This window comes from Engystomops pustulosus, chromosome 6 (genome assembly GCF_040894005.1).
Source record: "Engystomops pustulosus chromosome 6, aEngPut4.maternal, whole genome shotgun sequence".
Taxonomy (NCBI): Eukaryota; Metazoa; Chordata; class Amphibia; order Anura; family Leptodactylidae; genus Engystomops; species Engystomops pustulosus.
This window is the reverse complement of record NC_092416.1, coordinates 26,849,937-26,864,239: the sequence shown is the minus strand read 5'-3', so window position 1 is coordinate 26,864,239 and position 14,303 is coordinate 26,849,937. Positions and strand designations below refer to the sequence as shown.

General features: G+C 44.3%; 1 protein-coding gene across 1 annotated transcript; it reads right to left on the bottom strand.

The window, feature by feature from the left end:
• Positions 1-694: 694 nt before the first annotated feature.
• Positions 695-14,247, bottom strand: EMC1 (ER membrane protein complex subunit 1). The gene is made up of 23 exons (XM_072155213.1): positions 14,083-14,247; positions 12,459-12,583; positions 12,239-12,304; positions 10,929-11,019; positions 10,623-10,751; positions 9,107-9,233; positions 8,887-9,036; positions 8,626-8,796; positions 8,390-8,461; positions 8,142-8,186; positions 7,937-8,059; positions 7,756-7,852; positions 6,953-7,069; positions 5,611-5,810; positions 4,899-5,048; positions 4,607-4,768; positions 4,026-4,145; positions 3,806-3,943; positions 3,524-3,697; positions 3,223-3,433; positions 2,613-2,697; positions 2,173-2,302; positions 695-2,085 (listed from the first exon to the last, which is right to left on the bottom strand). The coding sequence occupies exons 1-23, from the start codon at positions 14,169-14,171 to the stop codon at positions 1,906-1,908; spliced, it is 2,952 nt and encodes a 983-aa protein (XP_072011314.1). The 5' UTR covers positions 14,172-14,247; the 3' UTR covers positions 695-1,905.
• Between the last annotated feature and the right edge of the window lie 56 nt (positions 14,248-14,303).

Below are 14,303 nucleotides of genomic sequence, written 5' to 3'. Positions count from 1 at the left end.
ACATTATACACTGCCTAAATATGACAGAAACAAACGTAATGGGGCTCATTTACTAAGGGTCCGCGGACTGAGCGCCGGATTTAACATTCAAAATGCACTCACATACACCGGGAAGAAGAAGGTGAACTCTGGCGGACCTCAGCAGAGAAGCGACACATGCAGGATATCGGGCGCACGATCCTAGTGAATCGCGGCACAATCCATGATCGTCGGACATTCCGGATCGGGCATCACGATGTGGACAGGTAAGTAAATGTGCCCCATTATGTTGAAGGTATTGTGAAATAATTCCCCAACTGCTAAAAAGTCTCTTTGTATGCAAAACAGCTGTAGCAGAACCTCAAGTTATAACCCGGACAGCTGCAGAAACTAATCCTATGAATTGATTTGGTACTGCATTTTATAAGCCTGGCTGCCGGAGAATCTCATCCTTTAACCCCAGCTGCTGCAGAACCTCACCATAGCACTTGCAGATCCTGGTCAACTGCTGCAACCTACCCCTATATAATACAACACTTTACCATGCACATCCCTGCTACTATAAAAAGTTATTGTACACACACACACAAAGCTGCAGATCATCATATGACCTCAGCTACTGCAGAACCTCGGCTTATTCACTGTGGGTTATATGATGATCCAACCCTCCTACAGAACTGTGTAGCATCAAATCATTTCAGAGACAGAAGAGGCGTCAAATTTTCTATAGTTTTATTGTTGAATTTTTCTTCCCAGCATCTGAAAACAAGTTGGTAAATTTTGCTCAAAATTTTTTACTAGAGATCATTAAATTCTGGGGCAACACAAAACAGTAATTATATAAATTAAGGATGTCCATAATCTCAGATTCCCTAACATCACACATGCACCTCACATGCATACAGTCAAATATAGGGATACGACCTGTTTGGGGGTTATATACAAGGAAACCATCAAAAAAATCAAGCACGATACTCATAGATCCATAAAATGTAACTTTAATCCTGCATTCATTGCTCCAGAATGTTGATCATCGTTGTCCTTGTTCTTCTGTGGCGGTGATGAAGGATCTTCCAGTTATTACTGACGGGGGCAGTTATTTAAAGGGACTGTCCAACTACAAGCAATGAGGGTAGTGCATAGGTTTCAGATCATAACCATAACTTGAAGTGAGCATAAACCAGCACTCAAAGTATGGAAACATTACATGTGTAGTGGTTAATTAAAGGGGCTTATTTGTTTGAAAGAATATTAGGGAAGGGAGTGATTGGATATGTATTGAACAGTAAGTTTACCCTGCAAACAAGTCATATGCCTTTAAAAGGGGGTCCCCAATACTATGTAACTAAATCTTCACCAATGCATGATGCAAAGTTCTGCAACTTTCCATTTCACTTCATGCGAAGATCTCTGCTTTGTGTCAGTGTATCATTAACATAGATGGACTAAAAATAACCTTTTGATAAAGTCCTTCTCATAATGTACAAGCCTAAAGAGTTTATAGAGGAGAATGTGAGAAGTATTAGGTCTCTATATTGTTTTTCTACACCAATGAGTATTTTTGTTCTTTGACAGTTACAAGAGGTCTTGAAAAATCTATATTAGAGAGTTACAGAACTTTTCATAATGCAATAATAAAACATAAAATTAGAAATCCCCTTTGATTCCAAGAAAACAATTCATTCTGCTCATTCATTCAACTAACATAGCTTTCTTTTTCCATTTACTCCAGTGCAGGCCCATCCACCAGCAGTGGGGTGGCAGTAAGGTGATGGCAGGCTGGTGTGTCACAGATTCAAGTTACAGCAGTTATTTCCTTAGACCCAGAGTCCATGCCTCAAGTCTCCGCTCTACAGCCATCAGAGATGGGGAGAGAGCTGTAAAGTCTCTGGAGATGGTCGTCTCTTGGCTTAGGTTACCCTCGGCTTAGCGCCACGCCCGGTTGAGGAGTTTCACTTGTGCCAATCTCTTGGTGATCATTGTGGCAAAGACCAGGCCAATGAGCACACTGCTGATCAGGATGTAGTCGTAGTCGTCCTTCAACACATCAAACTGCTTGGAGGGGTAGACGCGAGTCTGGTAGATGTCTAATCCATAAGCCACAACCTGTAGGGGAAGAAGAAGGTTAAAGAAAAGTGCACAGATGCCCTAATACATAACATCAGAGTCCCCCTATACAATCACAGCACTTACAAGACATGTGGACTCCAGGCCAGATGGTGCCGTGTAAATCCCTCTCATCCTAGACACGGTCTGGTTGTAGTTTATGAAGCGTTCGGCATGAATCTGAATGTCTGGAGTGTAGGGAATCAGGTTCTCCTCTCTGCAGAATGAAAAAAATTGTGTCAATGGAGATAAAGGTTATTAGGGGATTTATGAGAAAACAGCAATTATTTTAAGTAATCATTACTTTTTAATCTTTAGTAATCTTATTAATGGCCATGGAAAAAGCAGAGTGAGAATGCTCTCCTTTTCTCCACAAGGTCATCTCTATGACCAGAAGACAGGACAACCTACTGCCTAGCAGAGTGTGGTCTGACCAGCTCAGTAGACCTGTTTCCACATAAGAGACAATACCCATGGAAGACGTATTAAATGGGCTGACCGAAAGAACACTGTTGGCGACTCTTTACCTTGTATACTCTGTTGGGATTTCTGGCCGTCGTGGGTCCAGTAAAGCCTTTGGAAGGGAAAGAATTGCTCCGGATGGAAGTCCAACTGTGGAAAGGAGATAAGGGCCACGTTTTATATTTCTAACAAATTGGGGTGATAGGTCAAACACAAGGGAACCAACTATGTTACACTATGGTTCCCTGATCTTCTTAGCGTCAGTTTTATATTACAACAATTAACAGTTTTATATTACAACAATTAACAGTTTTATATTACAACAATTAAAACCATTTAATTAAAACCAATTAAAATCATTTAACTAAATGACACCCTGCTTTTAGCTAAAAAATTGTTTCCCTCACATTTCCCATAAAATCAACTTTGTAACCTTATCCTACATATAGCTAGATCTAGAGCGAGTCGAGGGAGACATGGCATCCTAGTGAGGAATCCAGCAGCTCTTCCACATCCCTCCTCAACATCAGCAATTAATGTCATGTGACCAGGGTGACATCATCTAAGGTCTTTTTGCCTCCTAACTTTTGCATACTTTACCACATGTATGTATCTGATCGCATGAAATCACAGATGCCAAGGCAATGGCTATAGGGGGAAGAAGTAAATACTCACTGAGGATGTGTCGGCTGGTGATGCCGCGTTCGGTGATTGTGGCTTGCATGGCGCGGATAGTTGAAGGGAAGATGTAGGATTGCTGGAGGACATGTGGGAGGTGAGGTCTGTCCAGAGAGCTGAAGCTGGTGCTGTTATACTGCTCGGTTCCCTCATAGAGCTCCAGGACGGAGAGCTCATTGCGGCGAGCTTTGCTGTTCCAGTACTGGTACTGAATGGGGAGATATGGAGATGCACATGGTACTGGCTAGAAATATAAGGGTTAATCAATAACAGAGACTATGAGTAAGCCGCATCTTACCACCACCCAGTTCTCGGAGTGGACAAGTTGAACGGGACCTTTGGCTTTCCTCTGCACAGATGAGTGGATGATACGTCCGGTCACACCATCAATGAGGTAGATTCCTATAAAGCAGCGGTCAGGGTGCGTGTCTGTGCTCTCCGTAATCAAAGCCAACAGGTTGGGGTTCAAGTACTGAAAATTGAAAAACAAAATCTCAAAATTAGCACCGGTTTCCCTTATGGGGAGTGTGATATCATACATAAAACGTAATGTGTTATGTATAGAGTGTTATGCACTTACCTTGTAGAGGACACTGCGGTCACCCATAACTCGCCCCTGAGAGTGAACATGCTCATTGGAGCGCTTTCCCTTTACTTCTGTGATCCTCTGGAGTTCTGGTGGGAGCAGGATTTCCCAGATCTCCTCCGTGGAAAGATCCTGGAAAAAGAATAAGAGAATTTCAAGTGTTGGGGAAACTTCACAAGAGGAAAGATAGAAACCCCCAAATCTATTATCTTACCTTATGTAGACGAATTCCAGTGAGTTTTCCCTTCTCAGAGTCCACTAGATAGAAGAAGATGGTGGAAGACAATTCCTGCAACTGCTGCAGGACGTACTTTGTGGTTGGGAAGGGGATGACCTGGAAAGATCGGAGAATATTATTGTATGACAAGGATATATGAGGCTGAGCTTCAGTACTGGCAATTGCTCACACCCAGCTTTCTAACACCCAGCTTTCTAACAGTGCAGAGCAGCATCAATGACAAAGATAGGACATCTAAATATTTGATATTATATTGACTGCCACTCACTGGACGGATCCATTCCAGATAACCCAAACTTAGCTAAACATTAATGAAGTTCTACCTAATGTACGACTAATTGATCAACTCAGTTTTAATGTTTAGGATGTATGTCCTTTGATCGTTATGCAACCAAGTATGTTAGGTTGCGACACAAATTACTGTATGTAACTATTGTTTTGTTAAAAATAAATAAAAAAATACTTAAAAAAAAAAAAAATACACCCTACAATCTTTAACCATGTCATTATAGAATAGTAAAGGATTCTTCCGGTTACTTTCTGCAATCTTGTATCACCTTATGCTGATCGTCCAGCAGAAGAAGCACTTTGGCGTAGTCATGATCCATTATAGGGAGCAGTAGGGATTGAAGGATGGGTCGCTGCAGAGGAGGTGGAGTCATCTGACTCAGCTTTCCAAAGATAGGGTTGAAGACATAGATGGAGGTTACGGCTGTCTCCTAAAAAAAGAATAGATTATGTTCCACTGGCCTTTACTGTTATTGTTAATGTAGTAACAGAAGTAAAATAATCATGAGCCTCTCTATGCTTCTGTACATATGTACATCACACAGAAGCCGACAGTCTCACCTTGTCTTTCACCAGCAGGGTGCACTGAGGAGGGTGGGGGAAGTGGGCAGTGGTTCTTTGTACAACAAGAGCGAAAGAAGCTCCGGGCTTTACTCCCGGAAGATAAAACTTCCACAAGATACTTCCAGAGCTGCTCTCAATCCCAAACAACTGCAGGAAAAGTGAAGAAGGTCTCACATACATCACAAATATCTAGATAATAAACAGTAATCCTCATTGTAACAGTCTTACATCACTGTATAAGGTCCCTATCTAATACTTTGTGTTTCTATTGCTTGGCATTATCAAGATTTCTCCTTTCCGTTGTTAGTTGGGATCCCTTTTGGAAGTCTCCAGAGGCTCAAACTAAAGATGTTCAGTGTTAATGTAAAATCTGTGCCTTTACTATATTTTATCCTGTATAGAACTGGTTTTCTCATATTGGGAATACAAACTCTACAAGCTTCGTAAGGCTCCTGGCCATGTTTGTGTACATCCCCATACATTATATCCTTGCTACTTCACAAGAAGCCCATGCATCTATTTCAGGTAGCCAAATGATAATCTTATTCCTTGGCAGAGAGCAGAGACGTGAAAAATGTTAAATGCACCCTAGGGGAGACATAACTATATACCATCCATTCATACCCAGTCATCACCTGTCAGTAATGAAAGACTGTGTAATGAATGACTTGCCAACTAGAGCCAGACCTTTCCAGTCCAAAGCCCTCACCTTTCCAGAAGAGGTCACCATGACCATCATCTTCTGCAGGTTGAAGTCATCTCTTGCCAGTGTGTCAATGTTGATCTCGTTGCGGATCTGGCTGCGCGGCTTCCGTGCGTCACAGAACATCTTCCATAAGTGAGCGCTCCACGACTGCAGCAAAATAAACTGGGAGGACAGGCGCTTAAACACCATTCCCAGGAGCCCATCTGATGGGAGAGACAGGAACATAGCAGATATTATTACAGGATCAGTTGTAGAAGACATTCATCTTTGCTTTTGGCCCCCTCCGCTGTGTACATCTATGACCTGATTGATGTGGGTGACAGGTTCCCACCCAGATATTGATGACCTAGCCTAAGGGCTCTTTCAAATTGGCTCAGTGATTTCCACAGATGTCTCTCAAAGCCATTTTTTAAATGGGTATTTTGTCACTGGCTTGTATATTCACTGATCCGTTGTACGTGGAAATAATTAGGAAACATTTTATTTCATGGATACAGATCACGAAAGGAATAGAAGTCTATGGGTCCGCAAAAAGCATCCGTTTGTTTTCACTGATGAGGCAAAAAAACCAGGTGTAATGTTTTCAAAGCAATGTTACACCTTCAGGTTTTTTTATGGACGTGAATGGACGCATGTACACGTGGGCAAAACAGAAGAGAATCGGAGACAAAACGCAAAGAATGCGAACTGAAGCTGAGCACCAACACCAATGACAAAGAGCCCCAAGGCTTGTTCATCAATGATGAACGTCTGGACAGCCCCTTCAATTAAAAACTATTTTCATTGTGGATTTCTATGCATTTAAAGTATATAAAACATATACTTTATATAAACTCAGAAACTTGCAATAAAAACAACATGCAGATTTTTCATACAATGTTAAAGGGGGTTTACAACTATTTTGATGACTCAAATATGATCCGAGTTGCAGTTACCCAGCACAACCACACAAAAAACATAGCTGAATCGATCTGTACTTCAGGCTCTATTCTCTAAGTAAAATGATGGGTCTATATCTGGAATTGCCCTTCAACTAGATATAGCAGAAGAACTAAACAGTTAGGAAACAGTAGTTTCAATGCCGAAGCAGTAGAGATGTATTTTAGAATTGGACAATGAGAATTTCTGGGTAACTGCACCGTTTACAAGACAGATTTTCTTAATTTGCTCATGCAGGGCAGCATTACCTTGTATAGCTGGATCCAGGGCAGCATAAAAATAGCAAAAAGGAAAGAAGAAAAGACCTTAACATAGTAACTACAAGCGAGATCAGAGAGAAAAAAAATACCCACAGAGACTCTGGGAACCCTCAACAACCAGCTGGTGCACTATTTGGCGCCTGTACCTGCTTTCTTCCCAAATTCTCCTTCCAGCTCAGCCTGGGCCCCAGTAAGTGGTAAATCAACCATTTCCATGGAGACAACATCGGCCAGCGACTCCTCTCGTAGCCATAAGGTCTTCCCTGTGTACAATAAAAAAAAAATAGATGTTAATGATAGAAAACTAGACCCGATACTATGCAATATAAAGTAACATTAACAAAAGAATTACAAAAAGGAAAAAAAAATAACAAGAATTACAAGGAGAGCGCTGCAGTACCAGTCACAACCACTACAGATATGCAGAGCTGTGCTGGAGGGACAAACTGCAATAAATCAGCAGGGGGTGTGAACCAGACACATCTGATAGTACCAAGGTCACTGTTTTCTGCACAGAAGCAGATGGCTCCGTACAATTAGCAGTGGCTATACTGTGATATTGCAACTAACATTCCACCAAAATCAATGGGAGCCAAGCTGTATCAGTGTGTTATGGCCAATGCTTAGATCCATGCTCACAACTGTACGCGGCCTGTGATACAGCCACACAATCTGCGGCCGTAGTGTGGCCCTCATAGAGGTCTACGGCACCAAGTCATGATGCGTCGTGACCAACCTGCGCAGCCGCTTGGCTTTCTATGGAGAGGGGAAGGTTGAGGAGTGCTCACCCCTTTCCTCCTGCAACCAGGGCGAGCATACGTCATGTATGCTTCAGACACTGTACAGGGCTAGGCTATCCGACCTTCATCGGTCTCCAAATTAATCATGCATCCCAAGAACAGGCCACTAGTTGTGAGTCTCAGCCATCCCTTTGAATTCCCAGGTTCACCTGGCTGGTGCAGGAACAAGAGCTGGTTATCTTCGGTCTGTACTAGAGCTCGATACCCCACCGAATCATCCTTCTTCAGGAACAGCTGCAGGTGCAACTGGAAAATGAACAGATAAAGACAGGTAAGAGGGTGATGTCAGATGGAACAGAGAGCACGGAGAGGGGGAATGGAGAAACTTACAGCATCAGGCTTGGCACAGCTCTGCTCCAGAGTGAAGGTCATGGTGGTGTCCAGGAGCCTCCGACCACTGTCTGCCATGTAAAGGCTAATGGTGAATGTCTGTCCATCACATGACCCAGAATCCTGCAGAGATAAAATGCATGGTTACTGATTGTAATGAAGGACTGAGGGGAGAACAAATCCAATATTATAATGGCGGCTTTACCCGAGAGCAGCTCAGTCCGACAGGAACCTCCACCTCTGGTAATTTCTAGGAAGAAAGAGGAAAAAAAATATAACAAAAGGTTTTCATAACTCATAGTGGGAGATGGGGGGGGGGGGCTTTGTAGTTGCAACACCAAAGGTCGCACTCATCCCTTTTCTTGTGGATAGGGGAAAAGTGTACATAGTGGAAAAGCACTTTAAATAACCAATTGTTATATTATATTATGTTATAGTATATAGGTAGCTCACCACGTCAGTTTTGCATTGCAGAACGGCAGCCACTGCCTTGTTACCCGTGGAAGCAAAAGTAACCATATACGCCTAAAAAGAGAGGAAAATGTTACACAAGTTACATGGAAATTTCTGATTTACATGGATGTATTCTGCACATGTGTAGGATGAATAGCACATCTGTTCTATGCAAGTCTGATCTCATGGAAATACATTAATCAATGCAATTATTTCGGATAAGGCATGACATCTACCTGAGAGAAGTCTCGCAGGGGGGTCAGGACTCCATCTCGATACTGCATCAGCAAGAAGCGTCTTGGAGAGACTTGGAGGAAGAACTGCGGCAGTGTTGGGGACGTCGTGCTAATTGGAGCAGTCACAACACCGAGCTCAGTGATGTCATCAATCGCTTCCACCCCAAGAGACTAAATTTGGAGGCACAGAACACAGAGGTCACTCTCCTCTATGCACTATACATAGTCATACTGTACTGTAAGTAATGAGACGTATCTGACCTGCAGGTGATGCTGAGTAGTCTCCTCTCCGGAGACCAAAGACAAGGTATGGAGGGAGGCAGTCACCGTGTCTGTACAGACCAGAACACTCTCTGTGATCACCCCGCATGTGCCTTGTAGAGTGCGAAGCCAATGAGTGGACACCTGAACCTGTAAAGACATCATAATCAGCAACCAAGATACAATATATGGCCTATGTAATGACTGGTGATCAGCTAACCTGTTGGCTGATAGATCCATCCTCCACACTGAAGGTCAGGATCCGGATGTGATCGTTGGGGACGATGCCAACCACGTGTACTACTCCCTTGTAGGATGAATGCAGCAACTGATACTGCACGGTGCCACTGGGAGAGGGGAATCATAAGAGTTAATATAGTAATTATAAAAAAAGATTACCCCCTTCTAAGAGAAGTCTTAAAAATTAAAGGAAATATGCAGTCTCACTGATTCATCATGTGACCGCTGCAGCGCCAAAAATATTACTGTACTTGAACAACAGCAGGGTCTTCACACTACAGATCCATATCCCTTTAACCCCTTAACGCTCTGCACCGTAGCTCTACGGCGCAGAGGTATAAGGGATGTATGAAGAGGGCTCACGGGCTGAGTCCTCTTCATACAAAGGTGGGGGTTTTTGCATTTTGCAGAAAACCCCTACCGCTAATAACCGCGGTCGGTGCTTGATCCGACGCGATCGGTTACCATGGTAGCCTCGGGTCTTCTTTTGACACGAGGCTACATGGCTTATGCAGGTTCGTTACAATGAGCCAGTGGCTCATTGTAATGTATGACCTGCAAAAATGCCATATAATTCAATACTGTAGTATTGCAGTATATGGTAGGAGCGATCTGACCATCTAGGGTTAATGTACCCTAGATGGTCTAAAAAATAGTGGAAAAAAAAAAGAAAAAAAAAAGTTTAAAAAATAAAAAAAATTAAAATATTAAAAGTTCAAATCACCCCCCTTTCCCTAGAATGGATATAAAACATAATAAACAGTAAAAATCACAAACATATTAGGTATCGCCGCGTCCTAAAATGCCCGATCTATCAAAATATAAAACCGGTTACGGGCGGCGGTGACCTCCGAGGCGGGAAATGGCGCCCAAATGTCCGAAATGCGACTTTTACACCTTTTTACATAACATAAAAAATGAAATAAAAAATGATCAAAATGTCGCACAGACCTCAAAATGGTAGCAATGAAAACGTCGCCTCATTTCGCAAAAAAAAGGACCCCTCACACATCTCCGTGCGCCAAAGTATGAAAAAGTTATTAGCGTCAGAAGATGGCAAAAAAATTTTTTTTCTTTTTTGTACACATTCGTTTAATTTTTGAAAATGTATTAAAACACAATAAAACCTGTATAAATTTGGTATTACCGTGATCGCACCGAACCAAAGAATAAAGTAGGCGTGTTATTTGGAGAGAAGAGTGAAAGTCGTAAAAACTGAGCCCACAAGAACGTGACGTTTTTTTTTTCAATTTTTCCACATTTGGAATTTTTTTTCAGCTTCGCAGTACACGGCATGTTAAAATAAATAACATTAAGGGAAAGTAGAATTTGTTACGCACAAAATAAGCCCTCACACAGGTCTGCACACGTAAAAATAAAAAAAAGTTATGGATTTTTGAAGTTGGAGAGCGAGAAATGAGCCGAAAAACCCTGCGTCCTTAAGGGGTTAAGCAGTGGATATTATATATCACCCTAAAGGACTACATGGCTCATACCTGTCTGGCAAAGGTTCAGACCATTTCTGGTGCCCATTAGATAGATAGTGTAGAGACAGCACTGTGTTCTTTAGTACCGCAACGTATCTTGCCGTGTCTTGGGTTCCAGCAAAACCAGCTGCCTGAAAACTACAGAGAAAGAACATATTAACACAAAGAGAAGATCAGCAAAGTGTAGCAAATTTACCTCTAGAGACATAAAGTACTTCAAATAATGCAAGCTAGGATAAGGTTATATGGATAGTAATATAATTGGGTAAAACTAAAAATGTACATAGTTATGGCAAGTTTTGCATGATTCCTCACCTGCCGGGCTCTAGAAGAGCTTCCCAGTTCAAACCTCCAATGTTAACCTCCCAGGACCGTAAAACACGACCACCCGAAATAGTGAGAGCATCTGAAAAGCAAAATAGGCAACAGTAAATGAGTGGCTCTCGTAAAACCTAGAACAGTAATGGCGAACCTTTTGGAGGCAGAGTGTCCAAACTACAACCAAAACCCACTTGTATGTCACAAACTGGAAACATGACAATTTTAGCAGTAACTTTAGCAAACTCCCTGCTTTGTCACAGGTTTTAATAGTATTGGTGTCCCGAGTTCAACAATACAATAGAAAGATGGAGAAATTTGGATCGTATCTTCCCTCCAGGGTCCCCTGAAGAGGAAGAATCAGGAGACCCAGAGCAGGAACCCCAACGTTAATCCATCTCTATCCATACCTTCCCGCTCCTCCTGTAGTCCTGGCAGCCAAGGAGGTTGCTTTAAAATAGCGCTGAGCATTGTATTTTCTGGGCTGTCTTGGACCGCAGGAAGAAGCCTTGAGTCCTAACTGGCAAACTATGTGTTAATGTGAAGGCCTGGGTACCCACAGAAAGGGCTCCGAGTGCCACCTCTAGCACCCAAGCCAAAGATTCACCACCACTGACCTAGAAGAAGCACAGGGACTGTCTGTGTACAGGCAGTCCCCGGATTACGTACAAGATAGGTTTCATAGGTTTGTTCTTAAGCTGAATTTGTGTGTCGAAACTGTATGTTTTCTAATTGTAGTTCCAGACAAAAATTTTTTTTGCCCCAGTGACAAATTTTTTTGCTGTAATGGGACCAAGGATTATCAATAAATCTTCATTACAGACACCTTACAGCTGATCATTGCAGCCTGGGACTATAGTAACATCCAGAGAGGTCACCAGAGGTCACAGGGGGCAGAGGGGGTCGTCTTTAACTAGGGGTCGTCTGTAAGTCGGGTGTCCTTAAGTAGGGGACTGCCTGTACTTGAAAATTTACTTGTATCCCCAAGCTGTGTAGCAGGACCCCTCTTTACCACGTCAATCGTCAAATTCTCGTCAAAACCTCTGATCTACCGGAGGTCAAAAGTGGGGTCTCTATTGCATTGCTATGAAGGTTAATTCAATGATTGTAGTGGTTAGGAGTGTTACTGCAGTACGGTTACTGCTGGATGTGAACCTCAATAAATAAAACAGGAAGATGCAGGTGATAAAAACAGAAATTCTAAACTGAAACATTATGTATTGGGGACTGCATGGCACTGCCCAAGCCTCTGATAAGCACTTTAATAGACAATGCACCTATGCACGTTATAGCCAGCAGACACTTACCTTGCCCATAAATAAGCAGGGCATCCACAGAGCCTTCAGCTGTGTCCTTATCAATGTGGCGCCACACTGGAATAGAGAGACAATCAGTGATATATATGATCACTCACTAATATCACAGGGGGGATAATCCATGGTGAAGCGGTCAGGCTATGCATGACCGTAACCACCACAGCGCCCCCTGTGTTCTAAGAGACACATACACTGTACAGTCACTACTCACAGATGTCACCGTTGCGAGAGTTTAACGCTACAATAATGTTCTTCTCTGTGGCTGCAATGAGTTTCTTTGCTCCTTGTCCAGATTCCAGCGCAGCGAACCTCAGCCGCCCCACATACTGCTGCCTCCTGCAAGCACAGCAAGGACATTAAGAGGTCTTGTGGGTACATCAGGAGAATGAGGCCTTACACAGAAATTCATACATGGCCCCAGTAAGTCATATCTACCATAGACCTAAGAAATAGTTATGGTAAGTGTCTGCCTAAGAGCACATAAACTATGGGGGCATCCTCTGGTTTATGGCACATAATTTATGTGACAATCTGTTGCTGTGATACAGAACCTCATGCTATGTCAAAGAACCAATAGGGGGCACTCTCCTGCTGTGGCACAGAACATATGGTGACAATCTCCTGCCATAGCACAAGACCTAAAGGGGGACACTCTCTTACCACGGTACAGGACCTATATGGGGAAATCTCCTGCCATGGCACAGGACCTACAGGGGGGCAGGTTCCTGCGCTGGCTCGGGACCTATGGGGGGGACATATCCTGCCATGGCACAGGCCCTATGGGGGGGGGCACTCTCCTGCCATGGCACAGGTCCTATGGGGGGGCACTCTCCTGCCATGGCACAGGCCCTATGGGGGGGGCACTCTCCTGCCATGCTACAGGACTTATATGGGCGCACCTTCCTGCCATGGCACGGGACCTTAATGGGGGCACCCTCCTGCCATGCCACAAGACCTATATGGGGGCACACTCCTGCCATGGCACAGGACCTATATGGGGGCACACTCCTGCCATGGCACGGGACCTATATGGGGGCACCATCCTGCCATGGCACGGGACCTATATGGGGGTACCCTCCTGCCATGGCACGGGACCTATATGGGGGCACTCTCCTGCCACGGCACAGGACCTATAGGGGGGCACTCTCCTGCCATGGCACAGGACCTATAGGGGGGCACCCTCCTGCCATGGCACAGGACCTATAGGGGGGCACCCTCCTGCCATGGCACAGGACCTATAGGGGGACACTTTCCTGCCATGGCACGGGACCTATATGGGGGTACCCTCCTGCCATGGCACGGGACCTATATGGGGGCACTCTCCTGCCACGGCACAGGACCTATAGGGGGGCACTCTCCTGCCATGGCACAGGACCTATAGGGGGGCACCCTCCTGCCATGCCACAAGACCTATATGGGGGCACACTCCTGCCATGGCACAGGACCTATATGGGGGCACACTCCTGCCATGGCACGGGACCTATATGGGGGCACCATCCTGCCATGGCACGGGACCTATATGGGGGTACCCTCCTGCCATGGCACGGGACCTATATGGGGGCACTCTCCTGCCACGGCACAGGACCTATAGGGGGGCACTATTGCTGACATTCTGGGGTGTGTTCTTAGTGAGAAAGTGGATTTGTACTTTATGCTGGTGGGGATCATAATATTGTGTATAAGATCTGTACTGTATGATGACGTATGACATCCTGTATGTTACATGTATGATTCCCCATCACATATGTCAGTGGTGGATGGGGGAGCTCTGCGACCTGAGCCCTGGCTATGGAGAGGTCACACCGGGTCACAGCAGTGTCCGCTCCCGCACTCACCAATCAAACTTCCCCACTTGATCCTCATACACGGAGGCGGCCAGGGAGATGGAGAGCAGCAGTAACCCGAGCCGTACTACAGCCGCCATGACAGCGCAAGGAAGGCCAGTCCTCCAGATCACCACAGAGATCCGGGTAGCCGCTGGAGCGCCGCCTGCAGCACCATAGAGTCGAGACGGAAACTCCCTTCACTATAGAAGGAAGCTGCGTACAGAGCGTAC

Bases quoted from the DNA above. Each gene is read 5' to 3' on its own strand.
- EMC1 (XM_072155213.1), bottom strand. From the start codon at position 14,171: ATGGCGGCTGTAGTACGGCTCGGGTTACTGCTGCTCTCCATCTCCCTG. The intron at 4,769-4,898 runs GTGAGACTGTCG...TTCTTTTTTTAG, and splicing joins CCCTGCTGGTGAAAGACAAG to GAGACAGCCGTAACCTCCAT. The intron at 2,698-3,222 runs GTGAGTATTTAC...TCCTTTCCACAG, and splicing joins CACCAGCCGACACATCCTCA to TTGGACTTCCATCCGGAGCA.